The sequence below is a fragment of the Callospermophilus lateralis genome, chromosome 1 (assembly GCF_048772815.1).
Source record: "Callospermophilus lateralis isolate mCalLat2 chromosome 1, mCalLat2.hap1, whole genome shotgun sequence".
Lineage (NCBI taxonomy): Eukaryota > Metazoa > Chordata > Mammalia > Rodentia > Sciuridae > Callospermophilus > Callospermophilus lateralis.
In genome coordinates, this window is record NC_135305.1 from 81721482 (window position 1) to 81746899 (window position 25418).

Sequence of the window (25418 nt, forward strand, 5' to 3'; positions counted from 1 at the left end):
AACATATTTTATAGCTTGCTCTCTCTCTCCTCTCTCTCTCTCTCTCCATTTGAGATTTATGGATTGCATTTGATGCCCCTTTAGATATTAGGGATGCAGAGATGTGACTTATGTGTGTTACTCTGCAATCTGGCACACAAATAACAGAATCCAGTGGAACTTTAGTAAGGGAGCTAAGGTTATTCCTACATTGCAAAGAACACAATTTTGGGATTGGAATAAGATGAATTAGTCGTTGGTAAAGGCCACTAAACTGGTGTTAAGTAGTCAGCATTTTCCTGTTTCATTTAGGACACACACAGAAAACAATATTTCCATGGCACAGTAAGGTAAACAGATGGGGTTCTTTGGCACTGAAGGTGACCTGCCTAGGGCTCCAGGTGTCTCAAGATCTATTTTTGTGATATTATGAGAAATGTTAGGACCAAGACTCTGGAAATTCTGTGGTTTCTGAGTTTGTGTCCCAGGATGTTCTGATCTCTAACCCCTTTGCTTTGGGTAAGCTGGTGTGTTTCTTCTGGAAAAAGCCTAGGCCAGGGTCTTGCTCTGTCTCTTTCCATCAACCACAAATGCTTATAACCCAGAAAAACAGAGACAAAGGTGGTATTTTTTTCATGTTATTTATTCGGTCAACTAGCTACATGAGGAGGGTAAACAAATTTATTGAGCTTTTTGGGGAGTCAGGGGAATAGGAGGGTGGTATTTAGACAGAACATAATTTTACAAATGGTTAAATGGAAGATTTACAAATATCCATGTTAAAAAAATTGTCCTTTGAGGGTAACAGTGGAAGATAAAAATCATCATTAAGAAAATAAATAAGCCATTTCTGATCAGTGCATTCCCCCAAAATCAAGTCTCCACAACTGGTTTTCATTTTAGACTGTCACAATTTGCAGATGCTTAGATGATGCAGATTTCCTACACAGAAAGACTAACACTGAGTGACATTATCTGATTAATACAATGCAGAAGGAAAATAGCTGTCATCTACTAGCAAAAATAGATTTATGCTGATGTTAATATAAAAATTAAAGACATTCAAATAAATTATGCCAAAACATTGTAACTAATGCAACTAATGTATTCCTAAGATCATATGAACAACTTCTTATTGCTCCTACTCAAGACTAAAAGGTCTGAGGAATTCTACAACAGCTAGAGGCCATAATGTAACTTGTAGGATATACGGTAGGCCTGAATGAGGGGCCAAGTGCTTGGTGAACACTTTATTATTTTTCTTTTAGGTTTAACCCATAGAACAAGGTCACTCATCAATCTGGAAACTGCAGATGAAGAAATGTGCTTGAGGCCCAGGTAAGTGATTTATTGGAAGCAATTAAAAGCATTATATGAGAAAAGCAGTAGCCCAAATGAAGTCAACATTAAAAAAAAAAAAATCAGTTTGTATTTTTCTCTCCTGGAGTCTCCAAGGAAACCCATGAAGACGGGAAAGGTTGTTGGGTAGGTAACTGCACAGATGTCCTAAAGCAAACTCCCACCTGTTCAGTTAGTTCCAGAACCCACTTAGCTGCTGGGAGCTGCAACCGAGGCTTTTGTATTACCTTTGATTCTTGGAAATAGCAACTTTAGGGTGCTCTGGGACCCAAATAGGAATGGATCTGCTTCCCCACTACATTGGAAATGCTGGTTCTTAAATAGATTTCCTGTAGTTTGGGGGAGTCAATAGTGACAATAGGAACAGTGAGGCGCAGGATGGTTGCTTGCGCAAGGTCCCATTTCCAAGAATATGTGTGTAATTTACCATAAATTCGAGGTGGTGAGATTTTATAAATAAAATTGAGGTTAAAACGTACCTCAAATGGTACAGGTGGGCATTATTTAATTGAGAGATTCAGAGTCCAGGACATTAATTCTACCTCAGTTCTTCCCAAACAGTGCCATGTTTCTGTTTATTTATCTTAAAAATGTAAGAGTCCTAGACATACAAATTTGGTGGAAAGGTGCTTCTGAGAGAAAGAACAGAAGAAAAAAGATGCCACCCTCCCCTCCCAAGGAGGTTTTAAGATTTGAATATGAGGATGCATCACAAGCTGTTTAAATCTCAGGAAAGTCTTTTATAAAGATCCTGCTACAGACTAGTAGATTTTAAAATTTGCATATTGATCAGTACCATATTTTGTTCATCCTACTCCCAATTCAAATAAGATGACTACAGAGGTGATGTTTGGTTCACTTGTCCTTGTGATTCCAAAATAAAGCATACAATCATTTGAAATAACAATATTGGAACAATTAAAAAATTTCCAAATACTGCGTGACAAAGCTACATTCATTCAGGCTGTACATTCTGTGTTTGTTGAGTTTTTTTGTTTTGTTTTGTTTTTGATTCAGCCTGTGGAGCAGGCCTATTTAACAGCCAGTGTTACTAAAATTCTACATTTATCCTCACATTGTGAAAACTAGATTTGTTTTTCCCCTGAGGACCCTTAAATCTACAGCCTGTTTCCTCCTGTCTGTGAGCAGAATTTGGATAAATACTTGAAAAGAAAAAGAACAAAGGACATACCAAAGAATTGGATGGTGTCATTCAGCTGTTTAGAAATGGAAATGATATTCCCACTGTGTTCATTTTAACATCTCCATAAAATGGAATAAATGAATCCAATATTTAATGAGTTGTTTTAAAATGCCAGTCACTTGCAGACTCCAAAAGGCTACTGATCCATTTTATATAACTCTCCATTTTGAAAAGGCGATGCTGTCCAATTGGTTATTTGATGTGACATTAGAAAATCATGCATACTTTTCCTGTTATTTATTTTACTTTTCATTCCAATCATTCTACATGTTCTGAAATTCTTTATATATCCAAAGATGTTTTCTGGAGAAATCTCTTTAGCATATCATGACATTTGACACATTTCATAGGATTGTTATGATCATCTGAGTAAAAGGCTTCACAATTAGACTTTGGTTTTAATGTAAACTGCACAGAAGTTAGAATTGTTCTGACAACACAATTCAACCACTGCACAAATTATATTATTGTAATTTGAAATAACACACTTCAAGGAATCAGAAGATACAATCTATTATCCAAGACTGCTATAGAACTCACAGAATGATACAAATGAGAAGAAAGTTGGGAAAGGGGTAAGACACTTAAAGCTTTCTTGGAAGATAAAACAAAAGGAGAACATCGACTTTCTACATTTATCTATAAGGCAGATGGTCAAACTTGCTATACAAGATCTAAAATACAATGCTTATTAAGAGGTAGAAAATACCAGATAGTATTTAAGAAAAATATGTTGAGTTATTTAAAACAATCATTATCTCGCTAAACTTTTAGAAAGTCAAACTCAGGTGTGCATTGTACTGTATGTTTTTTACTAAACAGGGACATTCCATACTCCATAGACCTGTGGTCAAACAGGAGGCCACAAAGGAGTCAGATGGAAAGCAGGAGATCACTTTTTAATTCATTAAGGACTGAGCTTTCTCACTAAGGAAAAAATTCCTGCTACCTCTCTGGGATGTCATTAGGACTTTAAATTAATGGGGATTTCTCGAATTAAGGACGATTTCTCTGAGCAAGAGGGTATAATTCTGTATATAAGGCAATAAAACTAAAGGGAAGGACAAACTCAAATACTTCCCCTTCAAGAAGGTGCCAGATCCATCTTATGTAAAAACATACATTCCACTAATATTATACCATCCTCTTAACCACTGAAATGCAAATGAAAATATTCTTCAGAGTCCAGCACCAGCAGAATTGCTCATCTGAGCAATTCAAGAGCTGTCTGAGGCAAAAAGATATCTTAGCTACCAAATTAAACTTGGGTAGCTTACACATGGGTGAGTAACCCTGGGTGTTCTTATTTCTTAATGCACCTGGGAGAGTTTGATTTATTTTTCTCCAATATAATTTTATAAGGCATAAATTTAATTTGAATTTTCCCTAACCTTTGGAAAAGTAGTGTTAAAGCTTCTTTTTTTTTAAACCCACACATTAACATTCAATTCTTTCATTTTTATTAAATAGTTTATATATAAAAGGAAATATTGAGGTGTTCTGTATTCATATAAACAATCATGGTAACATTTGAAATTGTAAAGAAACTCACAGAAGAAAATATGTACTTAAATATTTAAAATGCTAAGCTAAGCACAAGTGATCATTCTAGATAATATCTTTTAAATAGATAGACAGTTTGTGCTGCTTCTAGGAGCAAATACAGGAGAAGTACCCTCATAAATCTTTCATTTTCTTTCCTTTTTTTTTTTTTTACCACAAGACAGGATGGTCCAGTTTGGAAAAACCAAGATCTTTTCTAAGTTCCAAATAGGTGCCGTTGCTCACCCAAGAGTCGTCACTGGATTTCCTGTGGAAGAGGAAAGAGTTTCTTGCAGACTCTAGAAAGCATTCTCATATTTTCTCTCTCTCCCTCTTCTCCATCCCCTTCTCCCAACAATCATTGTCACATGCATTTGACCTCCCTGACAGTCCAGGACTGGAACTGTGGGGAGCCTGGGAGCCTGGAAACCATTTTGTAATTTCTGACCTTAACTTCTGAAACTTTGAGGCTGTGAAAAGTGGTGCTTCTGAGAGAAGGACAGGTGGAGGGAGGATGTGTGGTATATAAAACATGACCGGAATGACAGCCACCACCCTGGGGATGACCTGTGTAATCTCTACACATCCACGAGGAGGACCGTAGGATGATAAGTTAACATTGAAACAAAATAAAACTAGAAAGGATTGGAAGCCACAAGAGTCTGCAGAGAATGGTCTTGGTTTACTATTTTTTTGAATAGTTAATATACTACATAGATTGGAATTCAAAAGACACGAAAGAAAACATAGCTTTTCAAAGTTCTCTTTCTCATCCTACCTCCCAGCCTCCCAATTCTTCTACTGGATGCAGTGATGTTATCAGGTTCATTCTGTCAGAAATATTCCATGCACACACATATACACACTCCACCCTCTCCAGGTTTTACATAATGGTAGTACTAGACAGTAGTCAGCACCTGGAGTATTTGACATAATATATATTAGAGATCATTTCTCAGCAAACTGCAGTCCAAGGATCAAATACAGCCTTCCACCTAGATACATATTTTTAGGGCCTCATGCATGCCAGACAAGGATCCTACCACTGAGCTACATTCCTAGCCCCGATTGTCTTTGAAATAATGTTTTACTGTGACACAGTCATGTGCATTTGTTCAATATCATCTGTGGTTGCTTTTATGTGAAAGCTGGGTTGAGTAATTGCTACTGAGACCTTATGGCCCATGCAAAGCCAGGAATATTTATTATTTGCTCTTTATAGGAAAATTTGGTGACTCCAGCCATAAGGGATTCCTAATTTTTCTTTTAAAAAGTTTTAAGATGTTCCACACTTTTCTAAGTGATGCCCTAATGGTGAGCAGTTGGGTTGTTTTCAAACTCTCACCATTATAAATAAAGTATATGTTATTTTACACAAGTACAAGTATAGTTTCATTAAAAAATTCCTGTAAGTAGCATTGCTGGGTCAAAGAGCATGTGTATTTATAGTTTTCACTGATATCATCATGTGTTTAGGAGCAAAAGTGGAGCACAGTTCCCCCACATTCTCAGGAACATAGATTTTTATCACACTTGCTTCCCTATCCCAATAGAGGGACACGTTTCAAATGAGCCAGTCTGTGTATCAGATAGTTCACTGTGGAACCAAGAGACCTGATTTGGCCTGAGCTGCAGTTTCCACTTGGAATTTCCAGTGATATTTTCACTATTCTTTGACAGATGCCGACAGTAACACCCAAGCCCTCATGTTCCTCTCCAAAAGCCCTTTGCCAGGTTTCTAGTTTGAACAGTTTCAAGGAGGACTGCGATAGATGAACAACTCTCCTACTGAAAAAATCTTCCCCATCCAGTACTACACTGTAATAATAATCCTTTTATAAACAGTTTTTACAAGTAATTATATAAACAGCCAAAAGGAAAATGAGAGTCGGCTGCCTGACTGTGGTGGTTTCCAATCCTTTTCTATCCCAGACGTCATTTTTAGAGGATGGTAAAGACAGCGCTGGCCTTACATCCACACTTTGCCTTTGAATGTTCAGTGGTTTCCCACAGAGCTCCACAGACTTGGTGAGGCCATTCTTAATGCTTTTATATCAGGTGCACTTGATGAATCTCCTTAACTAGTCTCCGAGACCGTATGGCTACTCACAATTTTAAATGATCCTAAAATACACTCTAATGACTGTCTCTGTAAATATAGATTTTCCTTTTTTAAAAAAAGATGAGACTAGGGCTGGGGATGTGGCTCAAGCGGTAGCGCGCTCGCCTGGCATACGTGCGGCCCGGGTTCGATCCTCAGCACCACATACAAACAAAGATGATGTGTCCGCTGAGAACTAAAAAATAAATATTAAAAAATTCTCTCTTTCTCTCTTAAAAAAAAAGATGAGACTAGATGATTTAAGAAGGAAAAAAAATAAAAGAACCAATATAGCTAAGGGTACGTGTATATCTCATTAACTTGTCAGTAAATCAATTGATTAAACTGTTAACTTATCCATTTTTCTATATGCTGCTTTTTTTTTTTTTTCAATAAGGAATTTAAGGCATCTCTCGAAAATGCTTAAATGAAGTTGTGAATATTTCAGGATAAAACTCTAGTGGTGTGATCTTAAATTGCTAATATCCTGAGTAGGAGGAAAGAACATTAGCTTAAGGAAAAAGTGCATTATATTGTGGAGATGGAGACATTATCTGTTGCTGTTTTGATGTTTTGGGATATATATTTTAATGCTGCTGAGAGATTAGTAGCTAAATCCTTCTAAAAGTTATTTTATTTGTCCATTAAAAGCAAGCAAACAAATAAAATACCTCCACACAACAATGCAACACTAGTTTGGGTCCTGAGAGCAGAATGTAGTGGGAGGAGAGCAGGAGCTGGGTATACTTTTGCCTATTAACTTTGAATAAAACAAAACAAGAACAAAAACAAACAACAAAAACCCCACCTTAAACCATATAGAGCTCCAGCCACATTGTCAGGAGAGCCAGGTCCCCAAATGGGATGTTCCACTGGGTCCTGTATCAAATCACCTACATTTCCTGGGCCTTTGTTTCTTCTCAGTTAAAATTTAAAAGGGGATGGGGACAGTGAAGACCTACAATCTTTCATACCTCTTTTAAAAAATTAAGGCTAGGCTGGTTGGGGTGGCCCACACCTGTTTTCCCAGTGATTTGGGAGTCTGAGCCAGAAGGATTGCAAGTTCAAGCCCAGCCTCATCAACTTAGCGAGGTCCTAAGCAACTTAGGAAGACCCTGTCTCAAAATAAAAAATAAAAAGGTCTGGGGATGTGGCTCAGTGCTCAAATGCCCCTGGGTTCCATCTCCAGTACCAAAATAAATAAATAAAATATCTGTTTTAAATAAGACTTTCTTAGCTAGTTATTTTAAAAGTATTCCAAATCCAAGCCCAAGTATTGGAATTTCTTCCATTCAAGAGTGAAATCACTTGGAATTCCCCTTTGGTAGCCAGTGGGGCAATCATGCATTATCTCTATCATTGTATAAAATACATCTATGTGGGTGACCAACCTTAGCTATGAATTTCATAAGCTAGCCTGGTATTGGAACCAGCTCTGACTATTGTTCTTGCTTCTTCCACAGCATCTACTGAAATACTCCACTCACCGGGTGAGGCCCTGCAAAGGTGCTGGGAAAGAGCCAAGGTTGCACAAAGGAAGGTGCCAGTCCCACCCAAGGACAGTGATGAGGAATGTCACAGAAGTCAGGCCCTGGCACAGAGAAGGGTTTTGCCATTCTGGAGAAGAAAAATCCTCCAGAAGCTGTTGTCTGGGGAGGGGAAACTCTTGCTCTCTTTCTCCAGCCCAGCAGCAGGAAACGTAGCCGGACCTCCCAACCCACGTCGGATCTAGGCACAAACCTGAAAAACCGAGGCTGGTGTTCCACGTTATTTTCTTCTAAGACCTTCCGCCTTTCTCTCTGTAGCTGTTCAATCCTCTGCTTTTGTATTTCAGCTTCTTCTATGTTCCCTTCTTCTAGAAATCTGAGGCATCGAGGGAAAAATGTGAAGGATTGTATTTCCAAGAAAACATAACAATCATTACTACTAAACTTCCACGTGTTCAAGACTAGATACTCAGAATCCTCTCCTACTTCTAAGACTCCTCTCCCAGCCCTTATCTTGAGGTAGAGAGGGTTATTTTGTGAATTGGTGATCTTTACATGGATCAAAATCTTGTACCTATAAAAGGGAATTTGGGGCTCAGTCTCTTTCGTCTCCAATTCCACTATGTCTCCCCAACCTTCCCACAGGCAATCCTCTATTATTAGTGTCTTGGGGGATCTTTCCAGAGATTCTTTATGCATACTTATGCAAACATAAATGTATGTTCTTATCCCTCCCTCCCTCTTAAAAACACAAATGGTAGCATACTGCAGTATGATCTATAACCTTGAATTTTTCTTTTGCTTTCCTTTTTACTTAACGATGTATCTTGGTGATCGTTTTATGGTAGTACTTAGACCTCTTCATTTTTAATAGCAGTGCAATATTCAATTGCATGGCTCTAAGTTAATTTATTCAAACAATTCCCTGTTGGTAGACATTTTAGTTCCTCATTTTAAAATTTACAATTAATGCTGCAATGAATGACTTTGTGCATCTGTCATTTTACACCCGGGAAAACATATCTGGAGGAAAAATTTTTAGAAGTGGAACTGCTGGGTTAAAGGGTGAGTCTGTAATTTATATGTTATCAACCTGACCTTTATAGGGATTATAGCAATTCACATTCCCATCTGCATGCTATGAGCAACCTTTTCTCTACTCAGAGTATATCAGATTTTAGAATTTTTACCAATCTGATAAGAAATGATATGTCCAGGTGGTTTTAAAATTAGCATTTTCATATCATGATGGAGGCTGATCTTCTTTTCATATGTTTAAGAAAAATCTGCATTGTGTATTTTGTACACTGTCCATTTTCCTATGCCTGTTTCTTTCTATAGTGTTGCTATTCTTCACAGTATGAGATGTAAACACATATTTCTATCAGTCACCTATCTTTCAGCCTTGATTATATGTTTTTTTTTAATTTGGTCACAAAAAAGTTTCTTTCCTTTTTTTAAATCATGTCAAATGAGGTAATATTTCTTTTGGCTTCTGGATTTTGAAACTTAATTAGAATGGCTGAAGGGCAAGATTATTATTCCATTTCACAGAGTAGGAATCTGAGGCTGAGAAGGATCAAGAGATTTATCTTATATCATACGGCTTGTTAACAGCAGACCTAGTATCATAACTTAGTTCTCAAAATGGTTCTCCTGACCCCTCAAATAGACAAGAAGTTCTTAATTATTATATCAGTGAAACTTTTCAAATCAAGATTTTCTTTTTATATTTCCATAGAAATGGAAATACTGATAAATTAAGGCTATGCCACACATAGATCGAAGCTGGTCTCCATCTCTTCCATGACACAATTGTTTAGCCTCCCATCCCTGACTCTATGACATTATCTACCTTGCTCAGTCTCCTTTGGTGGCCTGAAAGTTGTACTTTTTGTAGAATTTTTAAAAAATTTTACATCTCCAGAGAAAAAGATCTGAAAAAAAATCCTTACCTTTGATCTGGTCTAAACCGAGTGTCAGTCGGGGGCAATAAAGACTTTGACAATGAATCCATTTCATTTAACTCCAATGCAAACTGTGTGAAGCCATAATATTGCTCATATCCTTTTGGCATGGGATCTAAAAAATAAATAAATCATTCATTCACTCCTAACTTGTAGTTCATTTAGATCACAATTTAATTCCTTTACCTTTTCCATCTCAGCCCAGCTACAATTGTTCTCTCTTAGCTCTCAACCAATCCATTTTGATTACAATATTCTGACTAACAAATAGGTGCTGCATATTTCTCTACAAATTTTCTTCTCTGTTAATATTCTATCTACAGGGGTAAGAACTCTGTTCGGTCCTACAGTGAACTGAAACAATGCTGTGAAGTTGCCATACAGTTTGTTTTAAAATAATTTGCTATGAAAATAAACATGGTTAAAAGGACTCTGGTCTATTTTCCCTGACCAGTTAGAGCTTCCCTCTCAAGAATTCATTGTTTTTTCTTTTCTTTTTTGGTACCAGGGATTGAACCCAGGGGCACTCTGCCACTGAGCCATATCCCCAGCCCTATTTTGTACTTTATTTAGAGACAGGGTCTCACTGAGTTGCTTGGCACCTCGACATTCTAAGGCTGGCTTTGAACTCATGATCCTCCTGTGTCAGCCCCCTGAGCCCCTGGGATTACAGGTGTGCACCACCATGCCTGGGGAGAATCCATTTTTTCTTTGAGTGATATCAGACTCTCCTGAGAAACTGCCCAGTACCTGGAACAGTGTTGAACCATAGTACGTAGTCAGTAAACCATAGTACATAGTCTTCTTCCATTACTGCCTTTCTTTTTACCAACTCTTGTCCTTTAAAATCTTACATGTTTAACTTTAAAAACCATTAAGAGTATTACCAACTTGAATTCCAGCTAAAAACCAAGCTAAACACACCCAAGTTTCTATATCAGGTAAGCCAAATGTAGACTAATAAAACCCTTATCATATTAACTCTCGGTATTCATATGTATAAATAAAAATGCTTTCCATGAACTTTTCTGAAGATTCACTTTTTGAAGCTTCAGAAAGTCCTCTTTGTAACTAGTCCAATTCTATGTGTATCCTAAGCATGAAAATAATAGCAAAGCTTCCTATTGTGTCTTCCACCCCAGCCCCCAGGCACCAGAGAGCTAAGATAGTGGTTCTTCTTCTTCTTAGTATTTTTTTTTAGCTGTAGATGGACATAATATCTTTCTTTATTTTTATGTGGTGCAGGATTGAACCTAGTTCCTCACCCATGCAAAGCAAGTGCTCTATCAATGAGCCATAAACCCAGTCTGTGGTTCTTCTTTAAGATGGACATGCTCATAGCCAATGAGGAAACATGAAGTTAGGAATCACAATGACAGCTTCAATAGTGTTACTTTGTCAAGACTCTACTTTAACATCCAGAGAGGTTGATAGTTCTCATCTTAGGTACTTCATGCAAAAGAGAGAGACTATCTCACTTGCAAAATCTCATGCATGCCTCTAAAGCTAACCACAGGGACAAGTCATTCCAGCCACACTGTGACCTCTGCCATGGTGAAAGGAGTGGCCGCCACCTGTTGAAAGAGGCATTCACTGTGGTTGCCTACTTTATGTTCATTTATCTCGCTTGCCAGAGGAACACTGATTCTGTTCAGGTGGCATTGTACCCTCCCCAAGGGATGAACCCACGTCCATCTGAATCTCTCCTGCCCACCATAGTTTCAAGAACAAGTCTGGGCCCCTTTCCTGCTGACTTGATCTAAAGACATATTTTCTGGGGGATCCTAGGAAATACTGCATTCCTGAGGAAAGGGAAGCACTGGAGAACCAAGCTCTTCGTCCTCCCCTTCCTCCCCGCTTGGTGCACAGGCACATGGTGATGAGATATTGAGTCGTGACAATCTTTTAAAATCCACAAGAAGAAACACCATGGCACACTGAGAGAGGCAGGATGTGCTTCCATTCATTGATCTATGTCTCTGGTCCCAGGTAAGACTGCCCATGTAACAGCCAGGGCCACCACCCTCTCTCACTGGTAAGCAATGGCACATAGCCTCATGGTTTAAGTCGCTAATGAGTAGTTTTCTTTTTGGTTTTTATCAGCTCAAAGCATCCTAAGAGCTTTTACAACATGCCCCTACTTGGAAACAACCTATTTTTCAGATATGAAGGTGATTAAACATTGTGGGACATGTTGAGGAAGGCAGCTGCTTCAAGGGCCCACGACCTTCTGGAATCACAGGGGAGGTCAGCACGGCTCACGGGTTAGGTCAAACCAGGATCCTCACTCTTGCAGAGTCCCCAAGTCACTTTTTCCAGTAACACTTTCCTCTTGGTCCTTAGTCTAGGATGACTTTTTGCACTTCACTGACCTTCCTTGGTAGTGCCCAGCACAGTCACGTGTGTGGGCCACACGACTGCCCATTGACTGGCAGTGGCCTACTCTGGGGCTGAGAACCCAGGACCTGGCAGCATCTGCGGTGCTGTGGTAAGGACCTGGGGGAATGGTTAGGTGAATGAAAGAAGAGCAAATACCTCTAACCGGATTCAAAGCAGGTAGATACTCGAGACACTGAATGGAACTGATTCCTGTGGGACAGTGGTTCCTCTTGCCCCGGCCACCTGCCTACTGTGTGCCTGGGGTCAATGGGCCCTGAAACTCACTTGCTCGCCAGAGGCACGTGGATGAGGAGGAGCCCCCGCAGTAGATGCTCTCGTGCCATTTCCCAAAGAGCCTGTGCACCGCTTTCCCACTCCTGTCAAATACCGTGCCTTCGATCTCGTGGGCATTAGTACTCCAGTATTTTGCCTAGAATGCAAATGAGAGTTGTCTGTGTAGTACTTTGGTGTCCGCTTATTACAGGTATTAAGAAAAAGCAAAGCAAGAGGATGAACGCTAAGAGGGATTCTAGACCGAATATTGCATATGGCTTGCCAGGTCTGGGGTTGTTTGTTTTGTCTGACATCAAAATGTACAGCACAGTATTTTGAAATACGTATACAATGTGGAATGGCTAAATCAAGGTAATTAACGTATTTTGCCTCCCATATTTATTTTAGTGAGAACATGTGAACTACTCTCAAGTACATGGTACACCATCACTAGCTACCACTTGTACAATAGATCTCTTGAACTTATTCCTCCAGTTTAACTGAAATTTTGTGTCCTCTGACATTTCCCTCATGCTTCATCCACAACCCCTGGTAACCACCACTCCACTTCGATTCTTTGAGTTCAACTTTTTCCTTTACTTCCATGTCTGCTGGGTGCATCCATGCTGTGGCATATGATAGGATTTTCTTTGTAATAATATTCCATTGCTTGTACATAGCACATTTTCTTTATCCATTCATCTGTTGATGGACACAGACTGATTCTGTATCTTGGTTCTTATGAGTAATGCAGCAATGAACATGGGGGTGCAGATGTCTTTTGGATATAAAGACTTCATTTCCTTTGGATATTTCCTCAGTATTTGGACTACTGGATCATATGGGAGTTCCAGTTTTAATTTTCTGAGGAACCTCAATCCTGTGTTCCCTGTTGACTGTACTGGCTTACATTCCGACCAAGGGTGTACAAGTGTTCCCCTTCCTCTACATCCTTGCCAACACTTTCATCTTTTTGATAATAGCCATTCTAAGAGGAATGAGGTGATATCTCATAGTGAGATATGATTTGCATTTTATTGATGATTAGTGATATTGAGCATTTTTCATGTATCTGTTGGCAATTTGTGTAGCTTATCTGGAGAAAGGTCCTTTGTCTGTTTTTTTTTGTTGTTGTTGTTGTTTGTTTGTTTGTTTTTCTTGTGCTGAGGATTTAACCCATGACTTTGTACATTCTAGACAAGTATATCCCTAGCCTCTTTACCCATCTTTAAATTAGATTATTTATTTTCTTACTATTCAGCTCCTTATATATTTTGCATATCAACACCTTATCAGATACACAGATTGCTAATATTTTCCCCTATTCCATGGGTTGACTCTTCACTCTACTGATGTTTCCTTTGATGTGCAGAAGCTTTTTAGTTTGTTAAAACCCATCTGTTTATTTATTATTTTTTTCTCTTGTTGCTTGTGCTTTTGGGTCCTAGTTAAAAAAAAAAAAATCATTGCTCAGACCCTTGTCACAAAGGTGACACTAAGCTTTATCTAAGCAGTTTACAGTTTGGGATCTTATATTTATGTATTTAATCCATTTTGAGTTTTTTTTATATGAGGTAAGTGAAAGGTCTGATTTCATTCTTTTTGCATGTGGATATCCAGTTTTCCCAACACTGTTCATTTAAGAAAGAGTTCTTTCTCATTGTGTATTCTTGGTATCTGTCAAAAATTCAGTTAATTATAAATGTGTGGATTTACTTTGGGTTCTCTATTCTGTTTCCATTGGTCTACATGCCTGCATTTATGCCTGGGTTCAGGCTTTTTTTTCTTTAAAAAATAATAACTTTAGGGGCTCAGGTTGTGGTTCAGGGGCAGAGTGCTTGCCTCGCACATGTGAGGCACTGGGTTTGATCCTCAGCACCACATAAAAATGAATAAACAAAATAAAGATATTGCATCCATGTATAACTAAAAAATATTTTTTTTAAATAATAACTTTAGTTATTTAGTAAAAATCAGTGGTTAAATTTCTATTTGGTTTGTAATTGGATTACTAACATTTGTGCAAGATACATTTCCCCCTACCTTCCCTACATGCAATGTAGGAATGAAAGGCTCAATTCTATTCTTGGTTCACAAGCCCCCTCCTATGGAGCAGCTGTTCCATGGCTATCTTTGTGACTCACTACTAGGGCACTATGCATCTGAATACTACAATTTAGAAGAAATAAATTTGTAACTCATATTTTTTTCCTTAAAGGAAGCAGTTATTTGCAAACCAATCAAGGCTGATGTTGCTTACATTTGCAGTTTATTATTTTTCCCTAAAATTAGCACTGCTCGTTCAGATCACAGGAACCGTGCACAACCCACGTTTTCTCTGTGTGTGTGTGTGTTGGTTGCCTTCAGTGACTGATGCAGCCTCGCGCTCCATTCATTCCAGCTCAGTTCCGTCTTGTGGGTTTTGTACAGTACCACACTCCAGCCAGAAGAGGGAGCTCCAACTCCCTAGAGTTGATTTTTTTCGATTCTTCCCAACTACCTGGCTGCCCTTTAAAATCTCCATGAAAGAACAGAAGGCATTTCTCCATAAATCAAAAATCCCAGCACTATTTTCAGCTGAAAACAGAATCCACATTTGGAAACCAATAAAGTTGAGTGGCATTTTCAGGCCATATTCTGGTGGTTCAGTTTCTCCATTCCCAGGCTGTGGTAAAAATGGGAAGGAAGGGCAGGGTGTAACAGTATCTCAGAGGCAAATCCAAACTTTAAAACTGAGTTGTCCAGTCACACAAAAATGGAGGTGGCGCGGGGGGCAGGGAATGACTGTCCTTAAGTTCTTAAGTTAATTATGAAGCAGAGGTCAAATTTTCTCCTAGAGATATTTGCCAACAAATCCAATGCTGCCAATTCAATGGGAGGCCACAGAGGGGCCCAGCCATACTCCATAGGTAATCAGCATCTGCTGACAGGTTCTCTTTCAGCACCGGGGGCATGTCCAGTGTTCATTTCTCGTAACTACCAAAGTGGATGAGAACAAGGTGGATGGTAGATGTTGGAGTTGAGTTGGGGAAAATATTCAGAATTGGACGATCCAGATCTTGCATGGACAAGAGGTAATAAACTCCTGCTCCAGGTTGCCTTTTGATTCTTTTTGCAGAGAGCTTAGATGAAGCTTTCAAGATAGGGTCCTTTTTATTTCTCCCCAAATATAAGGTCATTACCAGCTTTATGTCTTTCTATAACCCAATTTGACTTACAGGATATCATAAAGACTCCAATCAATCTATCATAAGTGTCCCCTACGGGTTACAGGTAGAGCAGAGAGGTATTGTGTGAAATTCCACAACTGGAACCTCATCACTCAGCTCATGATTTTGATCTTAGTTAAATGCAAATATTCATTGAGGAGGATAATACTTTAAAGCCATTTTAAGTGCAAAAGATTTTCAAGGGCAAGAAGGATTCAAGGAGGGAGAGAATGTGGAGGGAAACCTCAAATCAAAGCAGTTGAAAGATAAAAAGACTATTCTATACGTCTTTAAAAAAAATCTGACCAATCTTTCCACTTATTCTCTGAGTATGATGGGCCTCTGCTATGTGCCAGGCACCCACCAGTTCCAGGCAGCAGAGATGATAAGATGGACCCAGTTTTTCTTCTCTTGTAGAGTGAGGGATGGTGAGAAGGGTATGAAGGGTAGGAAAACAAAGCAAGAGCAATTTCAGATGGTAACAAAAACTGTGAAGAAAATGGGTTGAGAAAGAGAGTGACAGGCAGGTCGGGTGGTGATATCAGGGTCTGGGTGGAGCAGCCCAGGAAGAAGGAAGTGAGGAGGGAGAGAGGGCAGAGTGGTCCAAGGATGGAGAGGAAGGACGCGATTGGTAGGAGCTGAGGTTGGAAAGAGATGAGGGTGGTGTGTATATATGAGTGTGTGTGTCGTGCATGCAAGTGTGCAAGTGAGTGTGCACAGGGCTGAGGGTAGGGAGTGCAGACTGTGCAGCACCCCGTGGGCCATGGTAAGGATGCAGATGGAAATTGCTGGAGGATTTTGCTCAAAGGACTGATATGGCATGACTTTTCTTATGGTAAACATACAAACACAAAACTTCCCATGTAGCCATTTCCAAGTGTATGGATCAGTGGTATGACACACTTGCAATGTGGTGTAGCTGTCACCACTATTTCCAGAACGTTTCATCCCCATTAAATAACTCCCTATTCCTCCATGCACCAGCCCCTGGCGGCCACCACTCTGCTTTCTGTCTCCCCGATTTGACTCCTTGAGGGAACCTCAAGTGACTGGAACCTGCAGCATGTGTCCTTTTGTGTCTGGCTTATTTCATGTAGGATAAAGTCTTCAAGGTGCACCCATGTTGGGGCGTGATGACGTATTTTAAAAGGCATTCTCTGGCTTTGTGCTGAGGACAGATTTCAGGAGAGTAAGGGTGGAAGGAAAGAAGATAGGACGGGCCTTGGCCCTTGTCCAGGTGACAAACAAAGGTGGGGCTGGGGTTGGACAGCCCCTGGCTCTGATTGTGTGTTGGCAGAGGTGAAGGTGACAAATGCCCCAGATGCCCTTTGTCCTGAGCCACCAGCTCTGCCACAGCCCTTCCAGGGTCAATGTTCAGAGAGCCCCCCACCCCTGAATTACCTTTATGAAATTCACTTTGCAGTGGCAGGAATCGTCATTCAGATTCTTGATGACAATCTCTCCGTAGTGCTCAATCCACCTCTGTCCACTTAAGATGTTGTGGATGCAAGAGGTCACTTTGTTCCACTCAAAATGATCTCCAAAACTAGAAAGGAGGGAAGAGAAGTAGTAATGGTTCCCAGAGGAGCCAGCAGCAGATACAAACACTGGCTGCATTACAGACTAAGTCTGGCAGAGTGTCACTCATCCCTTCACTCGGGGACCTCACACCGACTGTGCCAAGCGGGCACTCTTAGTGTCTGCTCTTCAAGGAGGACCTCCTGCCATACAGCACTCTGGAAGCCACCAGGGACTTTGCTAGAAGCTGTGGTTTCCTGGAGTCTCCTGCTCCCTCCTCTGATGAAGGAGCAGCTAAGATCCAGGACAGGGAAGAAGGCAGGAGGAAGGTACAGGAGTCTTACACAATTTGCTACTCATATATTATTTATATCTTATACAATGAGAGAATACTGTGATTTTACTTAAGGAATTAAACAATAACTATGAAGAGACAGTAATAAGAAAAACACACTTGGGTGGCACTTGCTATGTGCCAAGTACTATTTTAAGCGCTTTACATATATTATCTGTTGAATCTTCACAACTGCCCTTTGAAGAAGGTGGTTTGTTGTCCCATGTTGCAAGTGAGGGAGCTGCTGATGATAAAGGAAGGCAGCAGCCTGCCGGAGGACCACCATGAGCAAGTGGCAGAGAGGGCATGGGAATTGATGCAGCCTGGTTCCATAACCCCTGATCATACTCATTTTGCTTTATAAATAAGTATCAATAATCTCTGCAAGATTGAGACTATGTCTTTTTAATTTTTTCAAGACCATGTCTTTCTAAAAAGTAATTTTTGACAGTGAGGCAAGACAACAATGTTAAAGAAAACTACCATTCTTAACCTTGTTAGAGGGTAGAAGTGAATTTTTAAAAAGCATCTATTCAGAGAAACTTGTTCTGCAAGAGACATTTCTTCTTGAGGGAAAGAAAAAAATGAGATTGCCCAAATGAGAAATATCTGAACTCATTGTCAAACAGATTAAAAGAAAAATCATACTCTCATTGCTATAGAGTTGGCAGGCATCCTATCCCTAAAGTGGGTTCTTGGCCCTAAATTCTGTAAAGTTCCTAAACACAAAAGAACAACTTACGCTGGCAGAGTCACATGGGTTGTGCCAATAGGAACAATTTCCATGGATTTACCCCAGAATTTGTTTTTCCATCTCACATCTGAAATGAAATACCAAATAATACATACTTAATAATACAGTAAGGTAGATCAAAGAGTTCTCAGGTTAGATAAATGAACAAAACCATATAGTACAATCATCAGTTATTATATAGGAAAATAGGTCAGTAAGTACCAACTGGGTACCTACAAAATCATAAGACAATCAGGGAAACTAAAACTGTAAGACAAAATCCTTCCTTTGGAAGTGTTAATAACATGGAAGGTAGATAGAAGTGGAAACAACTTATGAGCACACAGAGAGGCCCAAGTACTCACTGAGTGTGTTATAACTGAATGGAACTAGAGAGGAAGGAATGACCAAAATGTCTGGAGAGAGCATCAGAAGAGGTTCATCAGAAGGGGCCATTTAAATGAAGCTTGGTAGAATGTTTAGGAGTTCACCAGGCAGAGAAAAAGCAGCTTAAGGCAGAAGAAATAGCTTTTCAAGCAGACAGAGGTGTAAAAGAGTAGAATGTGGTTTTGTCCTATAGGTCCGAGGTTGTCTAGAGAGAAGAGTAGAGATTTAGATGGAGGGAGGAAAACAAAATAAAACAAAACAAAAACCCAGTGAACTCCATAAGTATGGCTGAGAAGTCTGGTTTGTGTGCACTGAGGGAAAATAAACCCCAAACCCATGTGATTGGATCCAGACCTTGCAAAGACAAATAGAAGCAATGTGGAGAATGGAAAAAGGGTAGAAGAGATTAAAAACAAGTCAACAAGAGGCTACTGTAATCGCCCAGGGCATAAACAGGAATGAAGTGAATCATCAATAGCCGTGGGGATGCAGTAGTCCCATAAATATTAAAGGAAGAGAAATAGACAGGCTTAGTGGAAAATTATATAGAAATCAAGAAAGAAAGGGAGAATTTATGAATGATATCAGATTCTTCTAACTTGCATGAATGGTGGTACCAATCCAGGACACACGATTAGAGGAAGCAGGGAAGCCAGTCTGAGCCTGGGCTGGGGTCCAGCTGAGAGGTAAGGCTGAGACCAGGAGTGGCTAGCTGCATAGTATATGAATCTATTTATATTCAATGCCCCCAATAAGCAAATTTATATAAACAGAAAGTAAATGAGCAGTTGCCTAAGGCTGGGGGATGTTGAGGGAAATTGGAAGGGGCGGTATTTGTTAAAAATGTTTCTTTTGGGAATGATGAAAATGTTCTAAGCTTAACTGTGCTAATGACCACACAAATATGAGTAGAATAAAACCCACTGAATTGTGCACTTTATATGAGTGAACTGTATGTGAATTATATATATATAAATTTGTGACCTAAACGATAAAAAGATAACTAACTGGTTATTGAATAGAAACTAATAATGTATGGTTTATAACATACATAAGTAAAATGTACGTCAAGAATAGTACACACACACCCCCTACACACACACACACAAAACACAAAGGTTGGAAGAGGGAAAATGAAAGTATAATTCAAGTTTTTCATTCTATAGGTGAAATGACATTACTTGATGATAGATTGTAATATATAATATTTAATGTGAATCCTAAACTAACCAAAGAGGTATAGCTAATAAGCCAACAGAGGGAATAATACAGAGTTACAGGAAGTATTCAATTAATACAAAAGAAGGGAGAAAAAAAGGAAGGGAAACAAAGAAGAGATGTGACAAACAGAAAACAAACAAAAAGAGGACAGTTTAAATACAACTCTATCTATAATTGCAATAAGTGTAAAGATCTACACAACACAATTAAAAGGCAGAGAAATGTCAGATTGGATTAAAAAAAGATTTAAGAGTCATTGAACTATGAAAATATATGGAATTATCCAGAAAAATGGTTGGAGGAAGGACTGCCCAGGAAAAGGATGACGAGGAACAGAGTCGAGGAGGAAACTGTGGCCCACCTGGAGCACACAGGGACTACCTTGAGAAGACCCCGTCCACTAAACGGACAAGCAAAAAATGAACAAAAAACAACTTCAAAATAGCCAAGAAGAGTTATTCATGAGATTTAGCAATTAGGACATTAGAAACCTTAGGAGAATTGTTTCCAAAGAGTTTTGATGAAAGGTGGAGAGATTTCAAATCAAGCTTCAATTTTAAACTTTAACAACAAAGACTGAGAAAGGAAGCCATGGTACTTTAAACTAATCATATCAATTATCTCCAGAGAGAGGGACTGGGTGGCTGGGGAATGGGTGGCAATGGAGTCACAGCCTATTGTTTTGCACTTTTTGAGTTTTACAAAGATTTGTAGGCACTGTGGGAAGTCAGGTGACATTAGTGTTAGCAGAGAAAAATGCTTTAAAAACTGACATGTGCTCACTGTTTGGAAATCCAGAATGCTCATATTTTATTTCTAAGGTAGACACCAATTTATTTTTTAATAAATGAAGATGTTAGTAAAATGAATTCACCCATGTCAGAAATATTTACAACCTTGTTTATTCTTGACAACAATTTGCTACCCTTTCCCATCCAAAATATAAATTGAACAAAATTTTAGGAATGGCAATCTTAAAATGAAAAAGAAGTCATCAATATAAAATGTGATTTCAGAAGTAAGATTTCAGTGTTTTGAAAGCCAAACTTCCCTTGCTATCTATACTCTGATAAATAGCAGGACATATTTAGTATCTCTTGAAATAAGAGAGGCATGACAAGTAGCCATGGAATAAAATAGAGAAAAAGTTACAGGAATAAATAGTGTCAACCTGACAAAGATGAAGGATTTTTTTTAAAGGGAAAAACTAAATGATCTTTTTGAAAATACCAAACTAATATCAATTAAAATAAATCACTCAATATCAATAAACAATTGACAAATATCAACTACTCTTTAGAGGTAAGAGGTGAGAATGTCAACTGGAGCAGGTCCTCTAAAGAGACCTAAGTCTTGGGATTATTTGATCTTAGTAAGCATTTATAGTAATTCCTGAATCAAATAAATCTATAATCATTACATAAAATGGAAGTCAAATACATTAGCACATTACCTTGCCAGAAAACAAAATTTCCAGATTCAGCGTGACATGCAGAGATAGGTGGATGGTGGCTGACCTAATAGAGACAGAAGGCAAAAACCAAAAAAATGAACAAAATGTTGCATATCAGGAAATATCTTCTTTTCTCCTTGATCTGTGATATGACACAACGTACAGGGACTTCACTGAAAGAAAACTTCTGTAGTTTCCTTCAGTAAGTTTGTCCTCAAGAGGGCGCTCCTGATACAGTCAGCTGTGACTTGCTCAGCTTGATCAGGGTGTAGAAAGTTGTTAATGGAAACCTCTAGAAGCTTCCCTGGGAATGTGTCCCAGTGGCAAATGATGAGGATAGAGAGGTATTTTTTTTTTCCTTTTTTTTTTTTTATTGGCTGTTCAAAACATTACAAAGCTCTTGACATATCATATTTCATACATTTGATTCAAGTGAGAGGTATTTTAAAAGGTGTAAAAATAAAAACAGTCATTTGAGGACTGCCCATTCATAAGCCAAATGATCTGACATTGGCTACCAGGTATTTTTAGGTTTTCTAAAAGTGCTGGCAAATATTTTAACTAAGATGTCAAAGAAAAAGCGTTTAACATGAAACTTCCAAGCAACACAAAAACACTCTCCCTTGGGCTCAGCAGATTTAACTCTTGAAAAGTGCTTTATTTATTTATTTATTTATTTATTTTAAAGAGTGAGAGAGAGGGGGAGAGAGAGAGAGAATTTTTTAATATTTATTTTTTAGTACTTGGCGGACACAGCATCTTTGTTTGTACATGGTGCTGAGGATCGAACCCGGGCAGCATGCATGCCAGGCGAGCGCGCTACCACTTGAGCCACATCCCCAGCCCATTGAAAAGTGCTTTAAAAGCTGATTTAACCTCATTAAATTTAGCCTCTTTTCAAATCATCTAAAGAAGACTGATCCAAGATAACTTTCTTTTTTTTTTTTTTAATTTTTTTTTTTTTTAATTTTTTTAGGTGTAAATGAACACAACACAATGCCTTTATTTTTATGTGGTGCTGAGGATCCAGGCTGGGTCCTGCCTGTGCTAGGCGAGCACTCTACCGCTGAGCCACAATCCCAGCCCCCCAAGATAACTTTCAAAAAGAATAATTTCTGTAATAAAGAGCTAAACAATTATAGAAAGGTTCATTAGCTGTTAAAAATTATGTATTTCTTTTTTGTCAAAATAAAAGTATCTTGAATAAAAAAAGTAATTATGTCCCAGAAAAGACAATCCCTACAACAGAGACTACCTTTTGATGTAGGGTCACTACTTGTTTTACTCACTAATTAAGAAGATAAAGAGAAAATGGCTCTCCCTTCATTTTCCTGTTATCTTAGTAATACTCAAGGAACATGTTCTGTCACCATCATTCAGCGCTTGGTGAAACCATGCTGGTAGTAGTGTTTCCAGAAATTTCTCTGAGTTAGCTGGTTCTTAGCAGTAATACCTTAAGTTTAGAATATTTAGCCCAAAGCCTTCATATTGTAAACACAGAGACTGAAACCAGAAAGATTAAGTAACATTTCCTTAAACACTGGTAGTTAGGGGAGAAATAGAGGGAAACCAGTGTGTCTGGTTTATCTCAATTGTTTTTACTCCCCCCCCCCCCCAAAAAAAAGTTTTAAGTAGGTGTACACTGTTTTCAAACACATAAAACACTCAGAATACTGAGTCCAGCCTGGAATGGACAGGTAAGTTTGAGGAGAGGAAAAGGACCTCAGATAACAAAACCATAGCCACTTGCCTTGATCTGGACCCCAACTGTGCAGAGGAACAGAGTTTGAAACCTGCTCTGCGCTCCCCACTCCTGCAGGTGGAGAACACAGGGATGGAGTGACCCTGAGTTGTGTACATCACAGATGTGTGGCCAGTGGGGTTGCAGCAGAACCCACTTGGGCCAGAGAGGAGTACAGATAAAGACTGACAGTGTAATCTTTCACGTGACTCAGGGAACTTAACCTCCAGCTGCTCTTTACGTAGGGGGTACAAGTGTGTGGTCACTTGGTTTCTATTAGCTCCCACATGCCTAAGAATGACAGTCCCTCACTGTCCTTTGGGATTTTCCAGGGCAATTTTCACTTTAAACTTAGAAACGTTAAGTCCTATAAAAGCAAATCTGTATTTGCCTTTGATTTTTGTTTATGTTTTTTAAATCCAACCACTTGGAAGTGCTTTCATATTACAAAATGCTGCATCTCCTTCCTCCTTTCTCTCACCCAGAGAGCTCTCAATGAAAACAGCAGAGTTAACTTTAAACCATGGGATCATATAAAAATAAATCCAGGTCAGACAGTCCTTACCTGCCCCTCCACTTCCCAGCCCCACTGTGGAGTGGGAGGAAACTTAGGGAATGTTCCTCTCTCCCGAAAATGTAGACATATTTTAAAGTGGATTATTATAAAGTAGATTATATTCATCCCACAGAAACAATATAATAATGGGGGAGGTGAGCATTATAGCCTTACTCAAGAACTTGGCATCTGTTATAGATTTAGTCAAATATAAACATCAAAGCAAAATAGAGTATATAAAAACTAGGCACATATTCTGCAATATAGTAAATCCCATAAAACAGAATAAATAGATTGTCCATATGATTTATAAAAGATGACCTATCAGAGTCAGAAAATCAAGGGACAAGCAAAATAAAGGAAGGAGGAGGGCAGGATCAGGTATCATAAGGCCATAGGGAAGGTCATAGAGCAGAAGGAGGAGATAGGGAGAGAGGAGGAGTAGGAGAAGGGGGGAAGCGCAGAATGAATTTTTAAAACTCATGCTATGCGCATATGAAATATTCCACAGGGAATTTCACCTTTATGCATAAGTAGAAAGAACCAATCAAAAATAAATAAATAGGCGAGTGAAAGAAAGACCAGAAGAGTAGAGGAAGGAGAATGAGGGAAGAGAAGAGGGGACAGAAAAGGCAGGAAACGTGAACTGATATTGAATTCCATGCCGTAGGATTGTGTTGGACTGAACCCGATTATTAGGTATAACTATAATCCTCCAATTTTAAAAGAAGAGACTCTTATGCTATTAAATATACATCTGATAAAATACAACTTTGATTTAAAAAAAACAACTATCATGCCAGATTAATAAACCAATGTTTAGCTGAATGGCCCTAGATGGGCCCAAAAGATGCTTTCCAAATGACTAAATATCAACATTCTTGTATCAGTGATTTTGCTGATTCCCCTTTAGGTTAAACGGGTCTTTGAGAATGGTTTATGTGCACCATTTTGCTTTTAAGAAGTTAACAAAGCTTTCTGGGGAAATTTACAAGGATGCCTTCTTTTTTTTTAAAATACGTTTCCTCCAAGAGCACTTATTTGTGAAATGTTTCTGAATCATGCACCACGGGCTGCACTAGGGTCAGGAAGTCAGGAGACCTTCTGTTGTCCCACCAATCCTGGTTCTAATTCTACAATGTCATCTGCTGTCTGTGTGCCCTTGGGAAAATTTCTTAATCCCTTTCAGCCTCAGTTACCTTGTTTGTAAAACAGGACTAACGCCACTGATGGCCAATACAAAGAGACCACACATTTAAAATGTGTACAGAATTGTACACTATCCAGGATCAGGCAGAGGCTAGATTTTAATTTTTCTTGAGTGTATGGGAGTATTTCCACCTGGTTCTCATGGTGACCTTGTGTCTTCATTCACTTTATTTTATAAATAGAAAGTCAGACAAGACTTGCTCAATGCTACACCATTAATGAGTGACATAGGCAGCATGCAGTCCCAAATCCAGGGCTCTTTTCTCTATGTCCCAGTAGCCTTTCTATGTCTCCCCTCAAAGTGGAGCTCCTGTCCCTCTCAAAGACACTGCACATCATTATAGTCCCTTTCCATGAACATTTAAAGAAAGCATCTTTTGAATCTGACCTTTCCCACCTCTCTGAATCTCATTTATCTCTCTGTAAATGAGGTCTTAGGATCTCTCCTGGCTTCAAAATGCTGTGATTCTAACATCTGCTCTCATCATCCTCTCTGACTCCCAGCACCACAGGGGGCAGGGGATGCCAGCCAATTTGGAAATATGATTCTAAGGCTCTGAATAGTTTGAATGCCCATGGGAAGGGATAATTTAGAGTTAATCCCTTAATCTTTGGTGATGGCAGTCTTTCTACTGAATAGTGAACATAACCTAACCTGTCTTTGTTTATATGGGATTTGGTTTGGTCTCTATTCTTTTCTTAATTCAGGACCCCCCAAAAAAGGCAATAGATGTTTTTGAGTTTGAACTGATTCAGCCCCAGAGAA

General features: G+C 39.0%; 1 protein-coding gene across 3 annotated transcripts in view; it reads right to left on the minus strand.

The window, feature by feature from the left end:
- Positions 1–603: 603 nt before the first annotated feature.
- The window catches only part of Osbpl3 (oxysterol binding protein like 3), a 181294-nt gene continuing 156479 nt past the window's right edge, over positions 604–25418 (minus strand). For all 3 annotated transcript variants that reach the window (XM_076835440.2, XM_076835420.2, XM_076835430.2), the window contains 7 exons: positions 21147–21210; positions 18095–18173; positions 16902–17046; positions 12304–12448; positions 9628–9754; positions 7926–8048; positions 604–4352 (listed from right to left, as the gene is read on the minus strand). In XM_076835440.2, the coding sequence (XP_076691555.1) occupies positions 4256–4352; positions 7926–8048; positions 9628–9754; positions 12304–12448; positions 16902–17046; positions 18095–18173; positions 21147–21210 (780 nt within the window). In that variant the 3' untranslated portion in view covers positions 604–4255. The remainder of the gene's footprint in view (positions 4353–7925; positions 8049–9627; positions 9755–12303; positions 12449–16901; positions 17047–18094; positions 18174–21146; positions 21211–25418) is intronic.